Raw genomic sequence first — 16,365 nt, forward strand, 5'->3', positions numbered from 1 at the left:
TGTGGTGTCCAGAGCCACTTTGGCAGCACTGACTCGGCAGCCCTGCTCGAGGAGACATCGCCGCCCTCCCCACGGTGGCAGCAGCTGTGCGGGCCCAGAGCTCTGTGTTGAGGGGCCTCGGTCACAGCCCCGTGGCCTGGGCAGCCGCGGGGGCCCGGGCTGGCCGCCAGCCCTGCCTCTGCCCACTGCCCCTTCCTGGCAGCAGCCAGGGGCCGTGCCCCAGCAGAGCCCCCCCGCCCTCCTTGTCCCCAGCCAGCCCAGCCTCGGCACCTCGGGGCTGCCCCCACCCTCCTGCCGAGGCCCGGCCTCCAGGGCTTCTGCCACAGGCAGCGTGGGAGACGCTGCGGGAAAGCGCCAGAGCAGCCGGGCGGCAGGAACGAGGCGGCTGCCTGGGGGCCTCTGACCCCCAATTCCTCAGGCCTTCCCACCACCCCGGCCTCCTGTCCCCTCGGAGCCTCCTGCCACCCACTCCCTCAACATCCCCCTCGTGCCTTCCCACGGCCTTGTCCCGTCAGGGACTCCGCAGCACCTCATCCCTTCACGGCCTCCCACCGCCCTGGCCCCTCAGGCTCTCCCCCAGCCCGGCCAAGCTGCCCGGCAGCGGCGCAGCCCCGACGGAGCTCCAGAGGAGCCGGATCAAGAGGCACCTCGGAGCCCTCAGCAATCCAGGCAGCAACACACGGGCAGGAGGACACAGATGGCGGCTCCTGCCCGGGACAGGGCTTGGGGCCCTCTCCAGGCACCAGCCTCGCAGGGATCCCCGCAGCTCCGGCCCCTGCCCACCCGCTCTGTCGGCAGCGTTAAGGCTTCAGCACAACCACCAAAGGCCAAGGGGCTTATGGCCATTTTCCCTTCTGCGCTGCACTCCCGGGGGACGTGCTGAGCACAAGCACCCTTCTTCCCCTCTTCCCCTGTGCCCTGCAGACACTGGGCACCAAAAGAAAGCTCCTGGGAGTCTGTGTATCATAACACATCCTATATTTACATACTAAAGAAAAATGAAAAGAAAAGAGCAGTCCTAAAGTAAAGGAAAATCCTTGCTGGCTCAGGTGGCCCCAGCAGACAAAGCCCCCCAGATCACCTCCACACAGAGCTCCAGAAGTGCAGGCAACCAAGGCCCGGCAGACAAGGCCATGTCTCTCCCATGCCCTGCGGAGCTGATCCTGCAGCCTCTGGACTACGGGGTATGGACTGGTGTCCTCTGTACCAAGGGCAAACAGTGCTTGCAGAGCCAGGCTTCTGATGGCAGGGCTCACGTCCCTCCTCATATGTTCGAGGGCTGGGACAGAGAGGAACAGAGCCACAGTCAGATCCCGGATCTGCAGGGACCCGAGGAGAGCCCCCTGCCAGGGCCATCCCAGCCCGCTCTTGCCATGGCCAGGAGGGACCAAAGGGATCAGCCCGAAGGTGCTGGCCACGAATCCCGCACGTGGCCCTGAAAGCTCTCTGTGCTCTGTGCACACCGCCCCTCGCCTGCACAGGGAGCAGAGCCCTCCGCAGCCGGGGCAGGGATTGCGGCTCCTCCCGCCAGCCCCCGCTGACAGCCCGCTGCCCTCACTCACCTTGACAGATGAGCCCGAACGCTCCCTGCTGTCTTGTCAAGCTCTGCCCGGCGATCACTGGGAACACAGAGGTGGTCACGGCCCCGGGCCCGGATCCCGCAGCCGGGCCAGCAGCCGGGGCCGGGGCCGAGCTGCGGCGGGGCGGGGAGGGGCCCCGGGCTCGTGGCTCACCCATGAACCTGGCGGCCGCCTCTCGCAGCGACTCCTGCGGGCTGTACAGGTACGGCAGGGCCCGGCGCACGCACTCGGCCGCTCGGCTCCTGTCCTCTGCCAGCTGCAGAGAGCGCCAGGAGGGAAGGGTTGGCGCGGGCTCAGCCCCTTGGCCGGGCGCTCCCTGCGCCCAGCCCTGGCCTCCCCTGCCCGCACGGCCCCGAGGCCCGGCCAGCAGCCGCTGGCGCCGGGCTCTGGAGGGGGCCGAGGGCCGGCTGCTGCCCGGGGAGCCGCGGTGCCGCCCCGCGCCACGGCCCAGCGGGGCCGGGGCTCCATGGGCACCCGGCTCGGGGCCAGAGGAGCCTGGAGAAGAGCCTGTGCGGCCCCGGGAAGGGAGCAGCGTGTGGGGCGCAGGCTGGCAGCCCTGGGTGCAGCAGTGGACACGGACTGACTCCAGAATTTAGTCCTTACAGAACATTGTTGCACAGTTACATTCACACATTTACAAGAGAACAGATCTCTAGAGCTATGGGCAATCACACAGCAGGTTTTATATAGGGAAGGAGTGAACTAAAAGCACAATTTTCACATCCAAGACGTATGCGTAATATGGGAAAATAACTTCTGTAAAGGAAACTTATCTCAAGAATTTATGATGCAAGGTAACTGCCATGTGAATCAATGAAAGCCCAGCTCCTTTCCTTCAACTTTTCAGCAGGAAAACACAAATACTTCCACCTGTAAACTATTACCACTGCTATTGGTAGTGCTGGATCCCCCAGGATCATGTCATGCACAGCATACAGTACAGTTGGGTCATGACATGCAGTGAGAAAAGAGCAGCAACCTCTCTGATATTATCATAAGGATTTAAAGCTAGCAGAGAGTATCCAAAGAAGAGCATGAAAATGACAAGGGACAAGAGGGGAAGCTGTATGAGGAACAGCTGAGGTCAGTGTGCTTGTTCAGCTTGGAGAGGAGGAGGAGGATTAGACAGAGAGGAGACCTGATCATGGCCTGCATTTTCCTCCCGAGGGACAGCTCCGATCTCTGCTCTCTGAGGCCAGGGAGCAGGACCCAGGGAACGGCTGGAGCTGTGCCAGGGCAGGGTTAGGTTGGATCTCAGGGAAAGGCTCTGCCCCCAGAGGGTGCTGGGCACTGCCCAGGCTCCCCAGGGAATGGGCACGGCCCCGAGGCTGCCAGAGCTGCAGGAGCGTTTGGACAGAGCTGCCAGGGATGCCCAGGGTGGGATTGGTGGGGTGTCTGGGCAGGGACAGGGGTTGGATTCCATGATCCTTGTGTGGGTCCTTTCAGCTCTGGAGAGTATTGATTCCATGATTCCTAGACACTGGGAACAAAGACTGATACAATGCTTTACCATGTAAATAAATGACATCTGTAGTGCCTTCAGTTGGCTGTGCCCTCAAGTTATACCACACACAAAGTGTGACAAAATTCAGCTGCTACCTTAGATAGCACAAAGAGTCACCTCACCATATCAAGCACTGTACTATTTAAAGCTTCCAGCAATATCTTCTCCATTTCCAAATGCAAACACATCAGCAGACACATGTTGGGAAAGTCAAATGAATTTCAGCATTCCCAGGATACAAATTATCACTAAAGAAACCAGCAAGGATTGCACACGAGACCTTTGGCAACACTTCCTAGATGAATTCAAGTCTCTCCCATGCAGGGCTGTTAATAGTTGAGCTGCTGCAAGGTTCCAGGTAGAGTGGCAACAAGTCCACAGTGGTCATGTAGAGTCTGAAATAAGGATGCAGGGTTGGACCAAGGGCTTTCCTTGGAGGGATGATTCCGAAATCCACGGCATTCTGGCACGGCAGCATTCCAGACCTCAGCAGGTCTGACAGACAGCCTGCGCAAGGAACAAGCGAGATCTGGCTACTACAGGACGGAATGGGAAGGGAGATGGATTCACTCAGACAAGCAATTAGTGCCTGAAGGAAACCCATGCACGGGCCCCTTTGAGTGAAATGGAAAAGCAAAGGGATTTTGGCAACAGCAGCAGAACTCTTGGAAATAGGAGTGCTTTGCAACAGCAGCTTACAGGGACTAATTGCTGCCACCGGACATTAGGGCAGATGAAAAGAAGAAGAGTTTGGGTAACGTGGGAATCCTGCTGGAGATAAGCAGTCATCTCCTGTTTCACCACCACCTTGCAACAAGCAGAAAGGGCTGTTTGATCAACAAAAATCAAAGTAGCAAGAAAATCCTGCTGATTCCTGCTGAGACACTGACACACTGGTGCCTCCGTTACCGTCTGCTTGGGGATTACTGCCAGCTCCAAGCAATTATTCTTCATGAACTGGTACCTGTGTGAGCAACAGAAAGAATTGGAGAGTAGAGAGCTCCCAGCCCACCTCAAGGCTTTGCTTTCATCCTCACAACATCAGCTCAGGTGACTGGATGCCTTGTTGCAACTCTTGGGCTCCAGGAGCTCTTTGCAGCACTGGTCCAGCACACAGTGTTTTGCTGGAGGAGCAGAGACACCGTCAGAAGCGAAAGCCAAAGAAACACCTGCATGAAAAGCACCTCTAAGGGCCATATTCCCTGAGAGGGTGCTGAGGCCCTGGCACAGGCTGCCCAGAGCAGCTGTGGCTGCCCCTGGATCCCTGGAAGTGTCCAGGGGCAGACTGGATGGGGCTTGGAGCAACCTGGTCCAGTGGAAGGTGGAACTAGGTGAGCTTTAAGGTCCCTTCCAACCCAAACCATTCAGGGATTTTAGGATTCTTTTGATGGCACTATTATCTATATATAATGAGAGGTCTTTTCCACAAGCTCCATCATAAACCACTGTCCCCTTTCCCAGGCTACCCCACTGTATCTAACTAATTACAACCACTCCCAGCCCCACTGCAGCTCCCTTTGACCTGAGCTGGCACTCTTAGAGCAGCATTGGACTAAATGGCCTCCAGAATTCCACTATTCTACAGTCTACTCTTTAGGCAACTTGGAGTGCAGGGCATCCTAGAACCAGCCCAGGAAATGGTGATCCTTGTAGATTTTATTAGGTGGTTGCAAGTCATTCATGACTAAATGGAACTCAGGTCAAGTGAATACTCAATTCTCCCAGGGAAATGGTGAGACAGCTGACTGGGGAATGCTTGGCACACGTTTAAGTTCTGTTGGACAAAACCTCTTTGTGGAAGAAGGAGCCAGGCCCTAATGTCCAGGCTGACCAAGCTGTTCCAGGTTATCTTGTTCAACAGTTACACTTCTTAACCTGCTGTCTCTAAGGGTGACTGTGTTCTCTGCATCCATCTGTATTCTGTTTGCCTTTCACATCCCACCGGTACCTTTGGCTCCAAGCCAATTCTTCCACACAACTGGAGGCAAAAGGACACAAAGCTCATGACCAGACACTCAACTGGACCAGAAACTTTGGATCAGCTCTTCACACTGCAGCTTATTGTACAGGACATGGGAAGGCTACAGCAATCCAGCCTAATGCCCCACTTGGATAGTGGGAAAATAAACCTTATTCTTGCCCTCGCTTCTGTCTTTTCTATTTGGGTTGCCTGTTCTTTAGTGCTAAAAAGGTACCAAGGGCAAAAGATCCAGCACAGCAGTTCCTCATTTTGTAGAGGGCCTCCAGCACAAAGACAACTAAAATAACCTTGGGTTAGTCACAGTTTTTGAAAGGCAAAGGAGCAAAACAAGGTATTTTAAACCATGCCAAAAACTGATAGAAACCCCAAATGGAAAGTGGTATTTTTCAGGAAGAGAAAAAACACAAACGAGGAATAGACTTTGGGTCTCCTTGTTTCCCAATATCAGACAATACAAATACAAGCATCAACAATTAATACTAACTCTTCCTCCAAAGCCACACCAATTTAACACCACAAATGCTGGTAACTTTTTTCAGGGCTGAGAAGGGATTTAAAGAGGGCTTACCCTGCTCTGGTAGCTGCTCTTGGATTTCAGCTGCACTCATTTAATTTTACTGGAAATCTCTTTCAGAAGGCCTTTCAAATCAGAGAGCTTAAAAAAAAGAAGAAGGAGGTTATTATTTTTGTGAAGTCCATCTAGCTAAAGGAAAGCAATGCTAATGAGTAATGTAAGTAAAGAGTAATTGCCTCTCCAAATATCACACCAAATACAAGAGTGCTCAAAAGGACACTCCCAATTAGCATGTTCATCAGGGTAATTAATGCAGCAAGCCCTGATGCCTCTGTATTTTAGTGAGTTAACCAGCAGTTACCAGAAGAGAGAAGCAAGAGATGGGTATTTATTTTCAGGAGAGAAGCAAGGTTAGCAGATCTCCTTTCAGTTTCAAGAGCCACAGACTCACTCGCCATTTCCCTTTCAGTCTGGGAAGCAAGCTGTATTTTGCAATCTAAATTATTTGACAGCAATCAAAATACTTGGAAGTATGTGTGGGTCTTTTCACCTGTGAGCTTCTCAAAAGTCTGTTCTTCATATCAAAGCCTCTCCCCACTTCAGAGGCCAAATATGTATGATCCAATCAAGCCTCAGGAAACACCCATTGTGAGTGTCTTTTCTGCATCACAGTCATAAAAAGAGTATTTGTATGACAATTCTGATAACATACTCTGGTAGATTGGTAGCTTTATATTGCCTAATTACCCCATGCCCACAGCACCAGAAGCTAAACTTGACAGACACCTTTGGGAAGGGGACCTTTCCAGTGTGTGACACCTCTTCTTCCCATCGGTGTTTTCATGGGCCTGTTACACAGCCGAATGATGCAGTTTACCTCCAAGATGGAAACTGCTTTTATTCTGTTCCATTCCACAACCAATACTGAGAAACACTCCTCCAGTGCTAAGCAAGTGTCTTTCTGCTTCATTTTCCAACACAGCGTGAAGCTCTCATGGCTTGGAAGGGATCTTACAGCTCACTGTGTCCCACTCCTGCTGTGGGCAGGCTGCTCCAAGCCCTGTCCAGCCTGGCCTTGGACACTTCCAAGAATCCAAGGGCAGCCACAGCTTTCCCTGGGCAACCTGTGCCAGGGCCTCACCACCCTCAAAGCCAAGAATTTCTTCCCAATATCCCATCTAAACCTACTCTCAAAATTCAAAACCATTCCCTCTTGTCCTAATCACCACACGCCCTACACATTCCTACCACGGAATCGAAGCAGCACGATAAAAAATCCCAATTAAATTGGGTCCTCGTGACAGTAACAAAGACTGCACATGGCTCTGGGAGGCTCATTTTCCTTGCCATGGCACACCCCCTGCTTTAGCAGAGAATCACATTCCCCAAAGCAATCTGAGACAGAAGTACCTTTGCATCCAGTTGTCTAAATCGATGCACCATCCTAAAAGCAGAAGGAGAACATGGAGCAAAGGGATCAGTCTGGATACCAAGGAAAACTTGGCTAACTACCGTGCCCCAACTCCCCCCACTGTCCCATCCTCCCCGAGAGGCAGGGCTGCACGTGACTGGCATCATTTTTATTACAAGTAAGTGAAATAACACATTAATTACTAATAGTAGGATGCTCTTCCATTTTTCTTCTCAAGATACTTTTGCTTCCAGTACCAAAGAGACATTTTTGGTATTTGTTTGGCTTCTTAGCCAATGCTACATGTCTCTGGATAGTCTTAACCTCAGCACTTATTTGTGGACAGCAATGTTCATGCCCACAGACATGGAAGGGCCTGGTTTTTCTTGCCCATTCCTATCAGCTCTCTCTCTTTGATTAAGGGAAATACTCAAGGTGCTGGAAGTTAGCAAACTTAAGGAATCATATAGAGCAGGTTCTGTAGCAGTGTTCTGTTTTCTTTCTTTCTATTTCTTTTTTCTCTTCTATTATTACTCTGAAAACACTGAGACAGATCCCAAAGATACTGTTTTCATGAGCTGGCAGTCGAAGAAACATCAAAGTCTAAGTCTCCCAGCTTCAAATACCAAGATTCCAAAGAGCCTTCTCCCCTCCTCAGAGGTTTTCCCTACTCATGCTACTAAGTTCAGATCTCCATCTGGATTACTGCTGTGGGAATGTCTGATATTCCAGGCCTAATGGCAAACATTCTCTGCTAGCTGTAAAATCACAGAATTCTTTTAGGCTGGAAAAGATTGGGTCCAACCATTCCCCCAGCACTGCCAATTCCACCACTAACTTGTGTCCCCAGGTGTCACATCCACACAGCTTTTAAACCCCCACCCCGAGATGGGGGTTCCACCACTGCCTTGGGCAGCCTATTCCAGGGCTGGACAACCCTTTCCATAAAGAACTTTTTCCTGATATCCAGCCTTAACTAATGCTACAGAAGAGTCAGCTGTAGCAGTGCTTCCCAGGATGAGATCTCAAAACACCACGGGAAGACATTTTCTTCTCTGCAGCAGACATAAAAGCACCATCGTGTTGCTTCAGAACTAAAAAGCATATTTCTGCTGAGTTTATTTACTTACTCCTTAGTTTGTAAACACTTAGAGCTGCTGAAAACTCGCCTTCACTAGAAGTGTTCATGAGAAAATGAAGAAGATGAAGACAAAGAAGGGCAGACTTACTCTTCTGATGAATCATTTGCTTTTGTATTGATTTTGACAAGGTAATTTTCCTTCATGACAGCTTCCCATGCCAGGATTTCATTGTCCTCATTTCTTGAGCCTGGGAAATATATTTGAAGAAAAAAATAGTTAATTTGTCTTTCCAAAGCCAAGATGCAAAAAGGCTGGGTCATTGTGTGCATTCAGAGGTTAATGATTCCCTTCTCCACACCCTGAGCACTCGCAGCCCCACTGCCCACCCAGGACACAGCTCTGACAGAGGTGACACCAATGCCTTTCACCGAATACTCCTGGCAACCAGAGGCACTTAAAAATACAAACTATGAGCAAACATAAAACCCAAAAACCCCCAAACAAACAAACAAACAACCACCTTAAAAACCCCCAACCTTACAAGCTCCCAGAATCTTTCTGGATTTTTCTGAGTCTTGGTTAACACAGGTGCCTCTGCTTCAACAAGTACAGGATATTCCAGCAACTTCCCATCTGGTTTTGAGCTTTCCATTTGTTTCTACATTATCCCCTACTGGACCATTAAGAGTAACACATGTTAAGAACCATGATTTTTCATTGAATTGAAACACTCCAGAATGATGAAGAATTGTCTTCTCTAAAAAGCATTTTGTAGTGATGCTGTAAATTCAGGAGTGATACAGAGCAGCCCACTCTGAGGCATGAAAGTCCTCCAGGGTAATACTTCAGCATTTTATCCTGTTCCAAGAGGACAGCATACATCACACGGGTTTAAATAAAAAAATAACTGAGACAAAAGAAGCCCAGAGCTGGCAAATGGCAGAGGATCTGTTTCTTCCACCCAGAGCTCCTCTGACCTCTCACAGCCCCTCAACTGTTCTCCCACATTCCATTTAAGCACCCAAATCCCAACCATTTCCAGAGGAGTTAAATGGGGAAGGCAGGATTTTACAACAGTTAATACAAGTGTGCTTCCTCCATGCAGTTCTCAGTTCCTATCATCAGCAAAACCACAATCATTTTCTGGCTCTAATTAATTTTCCCGTTCTTTCAGAGCTGCAACATCAACTCTGCATCATTTGAGCAGGAATATCTGCCATCAAACAGCTTCCCCAGCAAGGAATCCACATGGCCAGATCTGGACAGCCAAAATGATTTAGTGCTAAGCAATTTTATACCTCAAAGCAGGCTCTTCCTCCTAAACTAGTACCAAATCCAGCCTGTGCTGCAGGGCAACAGGCAGGTTGCTGATGGATGGGAACGAGCCTGTCAATTAACTCAACTTATCCTCTCCCAGCTGAGAAAACACTACATTTGTTGGGGGACAAAGCTTGTTAAAACAATTCCTATCTGTGTCCTCTGACAGAGAAATCAAAGGAGAAACAGCTAGAGAACTGACTTGCCACGTTTTTGAGGTGGTTTGCTCATTTAGCTGCATCCAGAGGGCCAGGAAACTGTTTATTCTCTTTCAGTCTCTCCCTAGCAAGCAGAATGAATTACAAAGAAGCAAAACCACAACCTTGCAAAGCTGGGAAACAGCACAGGCAGCCCTTAAGAGTTAGGATTAATTTGAAGTCTTAATTGATTTACATACACGAGGCAATTCTACCTGGAAATGGCTCGGACAAGAAAGCGTTGCATAAATCTCACTTGAAAACTTGAATCTTACTGAAGAGATTTCCAGCAGCACAGAGAATTTGAATGACAGAGGTCTACACTGCCCTTGGAAGTGCAGGCACAAAATGCTTGGAATGAGCACAGGGTGCCAGGGAGGAACTGCAATGCACCTGCTGCAGAGCTGACTTTGGGGCACCAAGGAAAAAAAACATCCAACTCACAACAGATCGATGGCTCTTTGCTCTCCTTATTACAGCAGCACTTGAAGCATTTCCTCAGCACCATGAAGATATAGGCAAAGATGACAAAGGGGAAGGGGATGGTCAAGCGGCTGCAGTACTCCTGGACCAGGAAGTAACGCTGGAACTTCCACACCTGGTCATTGTTCTCCTGCACAGATCCAACAGTGTAACTAGGGGGAGGAGAGAACACACCCAGGGTTAGCTGTTCACCCAAGAGCTGCACCAGAGCCAAGGAACAGAGAGAGCATTCCCCCACTGTACCAGGGCATGGTTGTATAGTCACAGGATCCCACAGCGGTTTGGGTTGGGAGCGACCTTAAAGCCCATCCCATCCCACTCCTTCCATGGGCAGGGACCTAGCCCAGGTTGCTCCAAGCCCCATCCAGCCTGGCCTTGGACACTGCCAGGGATCCAGGGGCAGCCACAGCTGCTCTGGGCACCCTGTGCCAGGGCCTCCCACCCTCCCAGGGAACAATTCCTTCCCAATATCCCATCCAGCCCTGCCCTCTGGTAGTGGGAAGCCATTCCCTGTGTCCTGTCCCTCCATGCCTTGTCCCCAGTCCCTCTGCAGCTCTCCTGGAGCCCCTTTAGGCCCTGCAAGGGGCTCTGAGATCTCCCTGGAGCCTTCTCTCCTCCAGGTGAGCACCCCCAGCTCTCCCAGCCTGGCTCCAAAGGGGCTCCAGCCCTTGGAGCATCCCTGCTGGACTCGCTCCAGCAGCTCCACAGCCTTCTGATGTTAGGGGCCCCAGTCATTCTGAAGGTGGTAATTTTTATTGAGTAGGAGGTTATTTGGTTTGTTCTCCTTCTTAGAGGGTAATGTGCAAACGGGAGGAACTAAGCAGGAAAAAAAACCCCGTGAAGTTACAAATAAACCAGAAAAAAATCTGAATAGGGAGAAAATACTCCGTGTACTTTTACTACCTCAGTCCTAGGCAATCTTCTTCTAGCCTAGACACACGAAAACAGGATGCCTCTTCACAAGATACTGTATCTTTTTAATTCACCAAATAACTTCTTTCTTAGGAAAAAAACCCAAACCTAAAACTAAAACACAACTTGAAAAGCTCCTGAGATTTTCAGTAGAGGTATTTAGGACACTCCAGGCACGGATCAAACCCACAGGCCCTAAGCAGTGTATGAACCCAGCAAAGCAACAACCCACAGGAGTGAACAGTGAAAGGCTGCCTGGCCTTTAAATGGCAGATGGATGCTCCCAAAATGCCTCTGCTGGGAGCCTAATGGGCCTTTACATGAGAAATGAAAACCTTCACCTGGTGGAAACTGTCTTTTTGTTTAAAAGATTAAATACAACTGGTTAAAACTAGGGCTTTTTTTACTGGCAAAACAGCATAAATTAGAGCATTTACCATTAGGTGCTGTATAAGTGAGTGTTCTAGCAAATATTAAAGGCTTTCAGGGTAGATCTGGCTTATTGCTACACCTTCCTTCATTATTGTGAGGTACTCGCACCCTTCCTAGGGAGTATGAGCATGGTTGTCTGTCCCCAGGTCCTTGCAGGTCAGGAAAACACAGATGTGCTGTACCAGTCCTGGCTGCCTTGCCAAAAATCACATTTCTGATTGTCTTTAGAGTCCAGGTCAGCCTGGGGACAGAGGTTCAGAGCTGAGGGGAGAGCAGATCCTATATCTGAGGCATTCTCAACCTATCACATGCAAACATCTCAGGCCAGGAAACACTGGCAGTGTCCTTCAGATGGGAGATCCTCTTGAGGAACACCAAGAGTCCTGTCAATACTCCTGTTGCCAAAGCAAACACCTGCCAAGGTACCATCAAAACACAAAAATAAACCTAGTGTTCCTCAGGAAGGGTGGCCAGAGGTTTTGAGTACTCTTGTTATGTTCTGAGGGAGTGTAAAGCAGAAAAGGAGCAGGGCTAGGAATGGGAACAGAGCCACAGCACTGATGCAACTGCATTCCCAAGTGAGACAGGAGGGCAACACCCCAAAGTCTGGTATGAAGGACTTCCCATGATTAACTCAACTCTCTGCCAGAGCCTGCAGTGGAAACAACAAAGATTTCTGAAAGAAGCTGAGGAAGATTTTCCCTGCTCTTGCTGGTCTAGAGATGATGGGACTTTGCAAGACAAAGTCCTTTTCTGTGTCCCAAGGGGATGTGGCCCATTGCCCGTGGTGCAAGACAGAACAATAAATGGCAGGTCCATCAAAGCAGTAACAGACCCATCCTCAGCACAGGGCAGTTCAGGTTAATAAAACCACAACGCCCTGAAGAGATATTGATAATAACTCATTTATTCACTCCAGCAAGGTCACTTGGGCAGCAACTCACACTTGGAAAGGCCCTGACCCAGTGTGACCCATGGGGGGTCACACCAAGCCCACCGTGCAGAGGATGCTTAGAGATGGAGTCAAAGGACAGGCAGCAATCCCTCCCCAGGACCCTGCAGCAGCTTCCACCAAGCTGCTGCCAGAGATGCAGAGGCAAGGGCTGGATTCCTGCTGTTTCCCAGGACTCTGCTCCCTTTCCCAGAGAGGTGTCAGTAGAGAGATGGCCAGGCAGCCACCGTTACGTACCCGAACATGGCCACGAGCAGGTTGACAAGGAGGATGTTGGTGGAGAGCATGTAAATGCACACGAGGGGAATGGTGATCCACTCCGGGAAGCGGGGCTGGTTGTTGGCATCCAGCTCCACGCACAAGGGCTTGGACTCGTTCCCAGAAAAAGTGCAGTGGTCAAAGTTGTAGGTGGTACCTCAGAGGGCGAGAGGGGAGAGCAAACAGTGAACTCCTCATTCTCCTGGTCCTGCCCTCATCCCTGTGGCCTCCCCATCAGACCTGGAGGCACAGGGCTGGACAACCTCTAGAAGGACAGAGCCTTCCACCCTCCCAGAAGATAAATACCATCAATATCATCAGGGTACTGGCCAAACATGGCCAGGTAGGGCTCGTAGATGACCGACCGGAAGATCCACTCCCAGCGGTGCTCGTTCTTCCTCAGGATGCCTTGCCTGGCCACACCAAAGGCCACCATCCACACAGCAAAGAGGAAGAGGAAGAAGAAGACATCTATCATCTGAAAAAGGACAACAGGCATCAGTGCCCCCCTGCAGGTCTATTGTGAGCCACGTGTGGCTTTTTGCTCCCGCTTTCACCAACGCACACGGTGGTAACTGATCGCTCCCATGTGGGGAACTTCAGCAGTGTTTATGCAACCATAAAAGCCAGGCATGCTCTGGAACACAGGATACCCCCCCTGGCATCAGACAGGCTCCACAAAAGCCAGAACCACGTACAAGGACTGTGGCTGCAGCCCCTGCAGCCAGCTATGAGGTGAAAGCTTCTGGAAATGCCACTCTGGATGGCTTCCAACCAGCATTTACAGCCCAGACACTCTAGCCAAGAGTTTCATGAATTTCTAGCACTGTATGAGAGGCTCCTCAGCACCCTCCTCCTCAGGTACTTGTGTGAGGGATGCAGTGGAGGACCAAAATCCTTCTCTTGTACCATCTATCATCACTGTCTTGTTAGGGGAACACTCATGTGAGCAACAGAAATACCACTGAAACGTTTGAGACATGGAAGACAAAAGCTACGAGGAAGCAATTTTCCTCTTCTGTTCTTCAGCCTGACCCTTATCCTTTCCCTTGGCACAGAAAAATGCCCTGCTCTTAATCAGCTCCCATTTAAATCTTAATTCATCCTGTTTAGCAGATTTAACTTGCTGCCATCATCAGAATGTGCTGATTTCACTCTTAAGGAAAGAGGGGAAAAAAAAAAAAAGTGTCACATCATTTATTTAGACACTCTTGAATAGCTGCCAGAATCTTACCATCCTCTGCAGCATAATAATTTTGGGTCCTAGATTCCTGCTAACTGTGAAAATATGGATGAGCCTCAGGGTAAAAACTATGTAGTCCAAACAGAAAATGACTCTCCCAGAATACCAAGAGCTTTCATCAGAGTGAAGCCTGATGGAGACAGTAAAAGAAAACAAAGAGAAGCCTTGGGTGAATCATGCAGAAATCAGAAGAAAACACACTGAAACATTGAAATGGGGAGGGGAAAGTGAGTAACTGGAAAGCAGAGCACAGCTATCCCGGGCCCCCTGCCCTCCCCCATCTAATGACAGGTGACAGAAATGGTTAACGCACACCTTGCTTACACCCTTTCCTCCTTACATGCATCATCCCTGCATTTTCTCTCACCCTTAAAGCTATTAACAGCAAAGGAATTTGTACCTGGAGCTACTGCCATGGTCCCCCACAAGCACCACACTGCACTGAGGCAACAAGGACCAAGTTACAGCTGACTGAACAACTGCTTCGGACAATGTGTTTCCATCATTTCACTGCCATGGTTTTAACTCACCCCATCATGTAAGACAGCTTCTGGGAGATAATGACACTGTTAGGCTGCTGCAGGGGCAATCACAATCCCCTTAAATACAACACAGAGCCCAGATGGTCGTACTAAATAGTAACAGGAGCCAGAGAAAATCCTAAAAGATCTCCTGACCTTTTCATAAGTCAACACTTGGCAATACTTGGGGCCTTCAGAAAGAACAGGGAATTTCATGAACACATTGCTTCCCCAAAATTTCATTACAGGTTGTAGTCCAAACCCAGCAAGGAAGCAAAGCCATACCATGGACACAAGAAAAGGCATGACTCACCTGAACACAATCCCTGCTATGAAGTAGAAGATTGCAAGGGTATCCATAACATTCCACAGGTCTGAGAAATACTTGCTGCCGTTCATGTACCACTGGGAAGGAAAGAGAACAGAAAGTAACCCCCATACAGCACAGTTTCCTTGCCCAATTCACTTTTTGTCACACAACAGGCACACCAGAGCTCAGATGGCTTTCAATTTCCCCACAAAGAGGGGTTTAATGTATCCAGCAATGGCACAAGTTACTGGTAACCTCTCTTCTGGGGTCTTGGTGTGACCCATGAAGCACTGTGGGGAAATAGGGGTCATGGTCTAAGGGTAGCTGATGTATCCTGGTTTCTCTTCCTTCACACAGCTCATTCCCTAACCTGCCCCCAGCTACAGGCACATGCTTTGGATCCAAGATGCAGATTTAATTTATTCTTTTAATTATGCAGCTCCCCATTTCTGAATTGCAAGCCTAGTGAGAATCTCTGCTCATTCCCAGATTGACTGGCACAGAAGCCTGGATCCAAAGCCTGTGCAAGAACCAACTTCTGGAGTCAATTCAGAGGTGACTCGTAAGAACAAGAAGCTTAATCAGGAGAAACCTCTGCCAGGCCTGGAGAAGTAAACTGTGTCCCCAGTCATTATTGTTTTTAATTTCAATTTTCATTGGAATAATCAAAGCTGCAGGGAGTACTGCCCAGTGAATCTCTTAACTGGCACATCTAAGGAAGGCAATTCTGCCCTTAGTATTTCTACAGGAAACAGAAATCAAGGGGAGTTTTCTCCTAGGTGCTGTCTCTACCCAGTAGCTCCCTAAATCAAACACTCAGGGTTAAAGTGCACAGAGGTTGTGCCCAGATTCCTTCTCCACTGGAGAGAACAGGGCTTTCCTTCACACCCCACCAGTCTACCCACTCACCTGGCTGGAGGCTACCTCCATGTGGCTAAGGAGACAGCAGGGAAAAGGCCTCTCCGATTTCACTATGGCCACGACAGCTCTAAATGAGACTGAGAGCAGCTCCAGCTACTTACAACTCCCTGGGACCATCAGAGCTGATATCAGGGCTGAGCCCATGGCTTACAGGTCAGAGATTGCCCCAGACCAAGGGCTGCTTTCTCCCCAAAACTGGTTATTCAACTGCAGCAGCTACAGTGGGACCCCAGGCAAGCTACTCTTACTTGGCCTTGGATGGGAAAAGAAAACCTGAGATACCCCTCTCTTTTTTTTTCCTTTAAATATAAAGGACACAGATACAATTTTGATGCAGAGTTAGACCAATGCATATATGGTCTATCTCAGGGGATGCCAGGGAGGAAATTCCCTGAGAAGTTTAGAGGATTGGGATGCTGCTCTGCATTCTGCTCCGCTTCTCCTCCCCAGGACAACAGCTTTGCAGCCAGAACACTGGCTACAGAACTTTAAATCTTCAATGAAGTCTCTGTTTTAGCTGCCTCCACTGTCAAACTGGTAGAGTCTGGCTACCAGTTACTAATGGGAATTGCAGCAGCTCTATCTGCTCAGGGTAGTGAGAGAAAGGGACACTGTGAGCAAAATAAGGTTTCTATCCCTAAGGCTTTCCCCCAGGACTTTTGCTGAGTATACACAGGATGTGCAAGGACAGGTCCAGAGACACCAGAACCTAAATCAGCAGAAACAAACACTCCATTAGTGTTTTCA

At 49.7% G+C, this 16,365-nt stretch overlaps 2 protein-coding genes across 12 annotated transcripts in view; both read right to left on the reverse strand.

The window, feature by feature from the left end:
• Positions 1-584: 584 nt before the first annotated feature.
• On the reverse strand, positions 585-4,997 carry LOC138113290 (uncharacterized). The gene is made up of 5 exons (XM_069021449.1): positions 4,960-4,997; positions 3,994-4,048; positions 1,734-2,163; positions 1,563-1,619; positions 585-1,279 (listed from the first exon to the last, which is right to left on the reverse strand). Exons 1-5 carry the CDS (start codon positions 4,995-4,997, stop codon positions 837-839), a joined length of 1,023 nt encoding a protein of 340 aa, XP_068877550.1. The 3' UTR covers positions 585-836.
• TRPM8 (transient receptor potential cation channel subfamily M member 8) overlaps positions 3,211-16,365 on the reverse strand; it is a 37,265-nt gene continuing 24,110 nt past the window's right edge. For 4 of the 11 annotated variants that reach the window (XM_069021683.1, XM_069021682.1, XM_069021693.1 and 1 more), the window contains 9 exons: positions 14,701-14,792; positions 13,858-13,996; positions 12,930-13,101; positions 12,603-12,780; positions 10,031-10,221; positions 8,220-8,319; positions 6,990-7,023; positions 5,634-5,720; positions 3,211-4,048 (listed from right to left, as the gene is read on the reverse strand). In XM_069021683.1, the coding sequence (XP_068877784.1) occupies positions 5,670-5,720; positions 6,990-7,023; positions 8,220-8,319; positions 10,031-10,221; positions 12,603-12,780; positions 12,930-13,101; positions 13,858-13,996; positions 14,701-14,792 (957 nt within the window). In that variant the 3' untranslated portion in view covers positions 3,211-4,048; positions 5,634-5,669. Of the gene's footprint in view, positions 4,049-5,633; positions 5,721-6,989; positions 7,024-8,219; positions 8,320-10,030; positions 10,222-12,602; positions 12,781-12,929; positions 13,102-13,857; positions 13,997-14,700; positions 14,793-14,828; positions 16,328-16,365 lie in introns of those variants that run through there. The other 7 variants (XM_069021688.1, XM_069021687.1, XM_069021685.1 and 4 more) reach the window with 6 other exon arrangements.

Source organism: Aphelocoma coerulescens, chromosome 7, assembly GCF_041296385.1.
Source record: "Aphelocoma coerulescens isolate FSJ_1873_10779 chromosome 7, UR_Acoe_1.0, whole genome shotgun sequence".
In the NCBI taxonomy this organism is placed as follows: domain Eukaryota; kingdom Metazoa; phylum Chordata; class Aves; order Passeriformes; family Corvidae; genus Aphelocoma; species Aphelocoma coerulescens.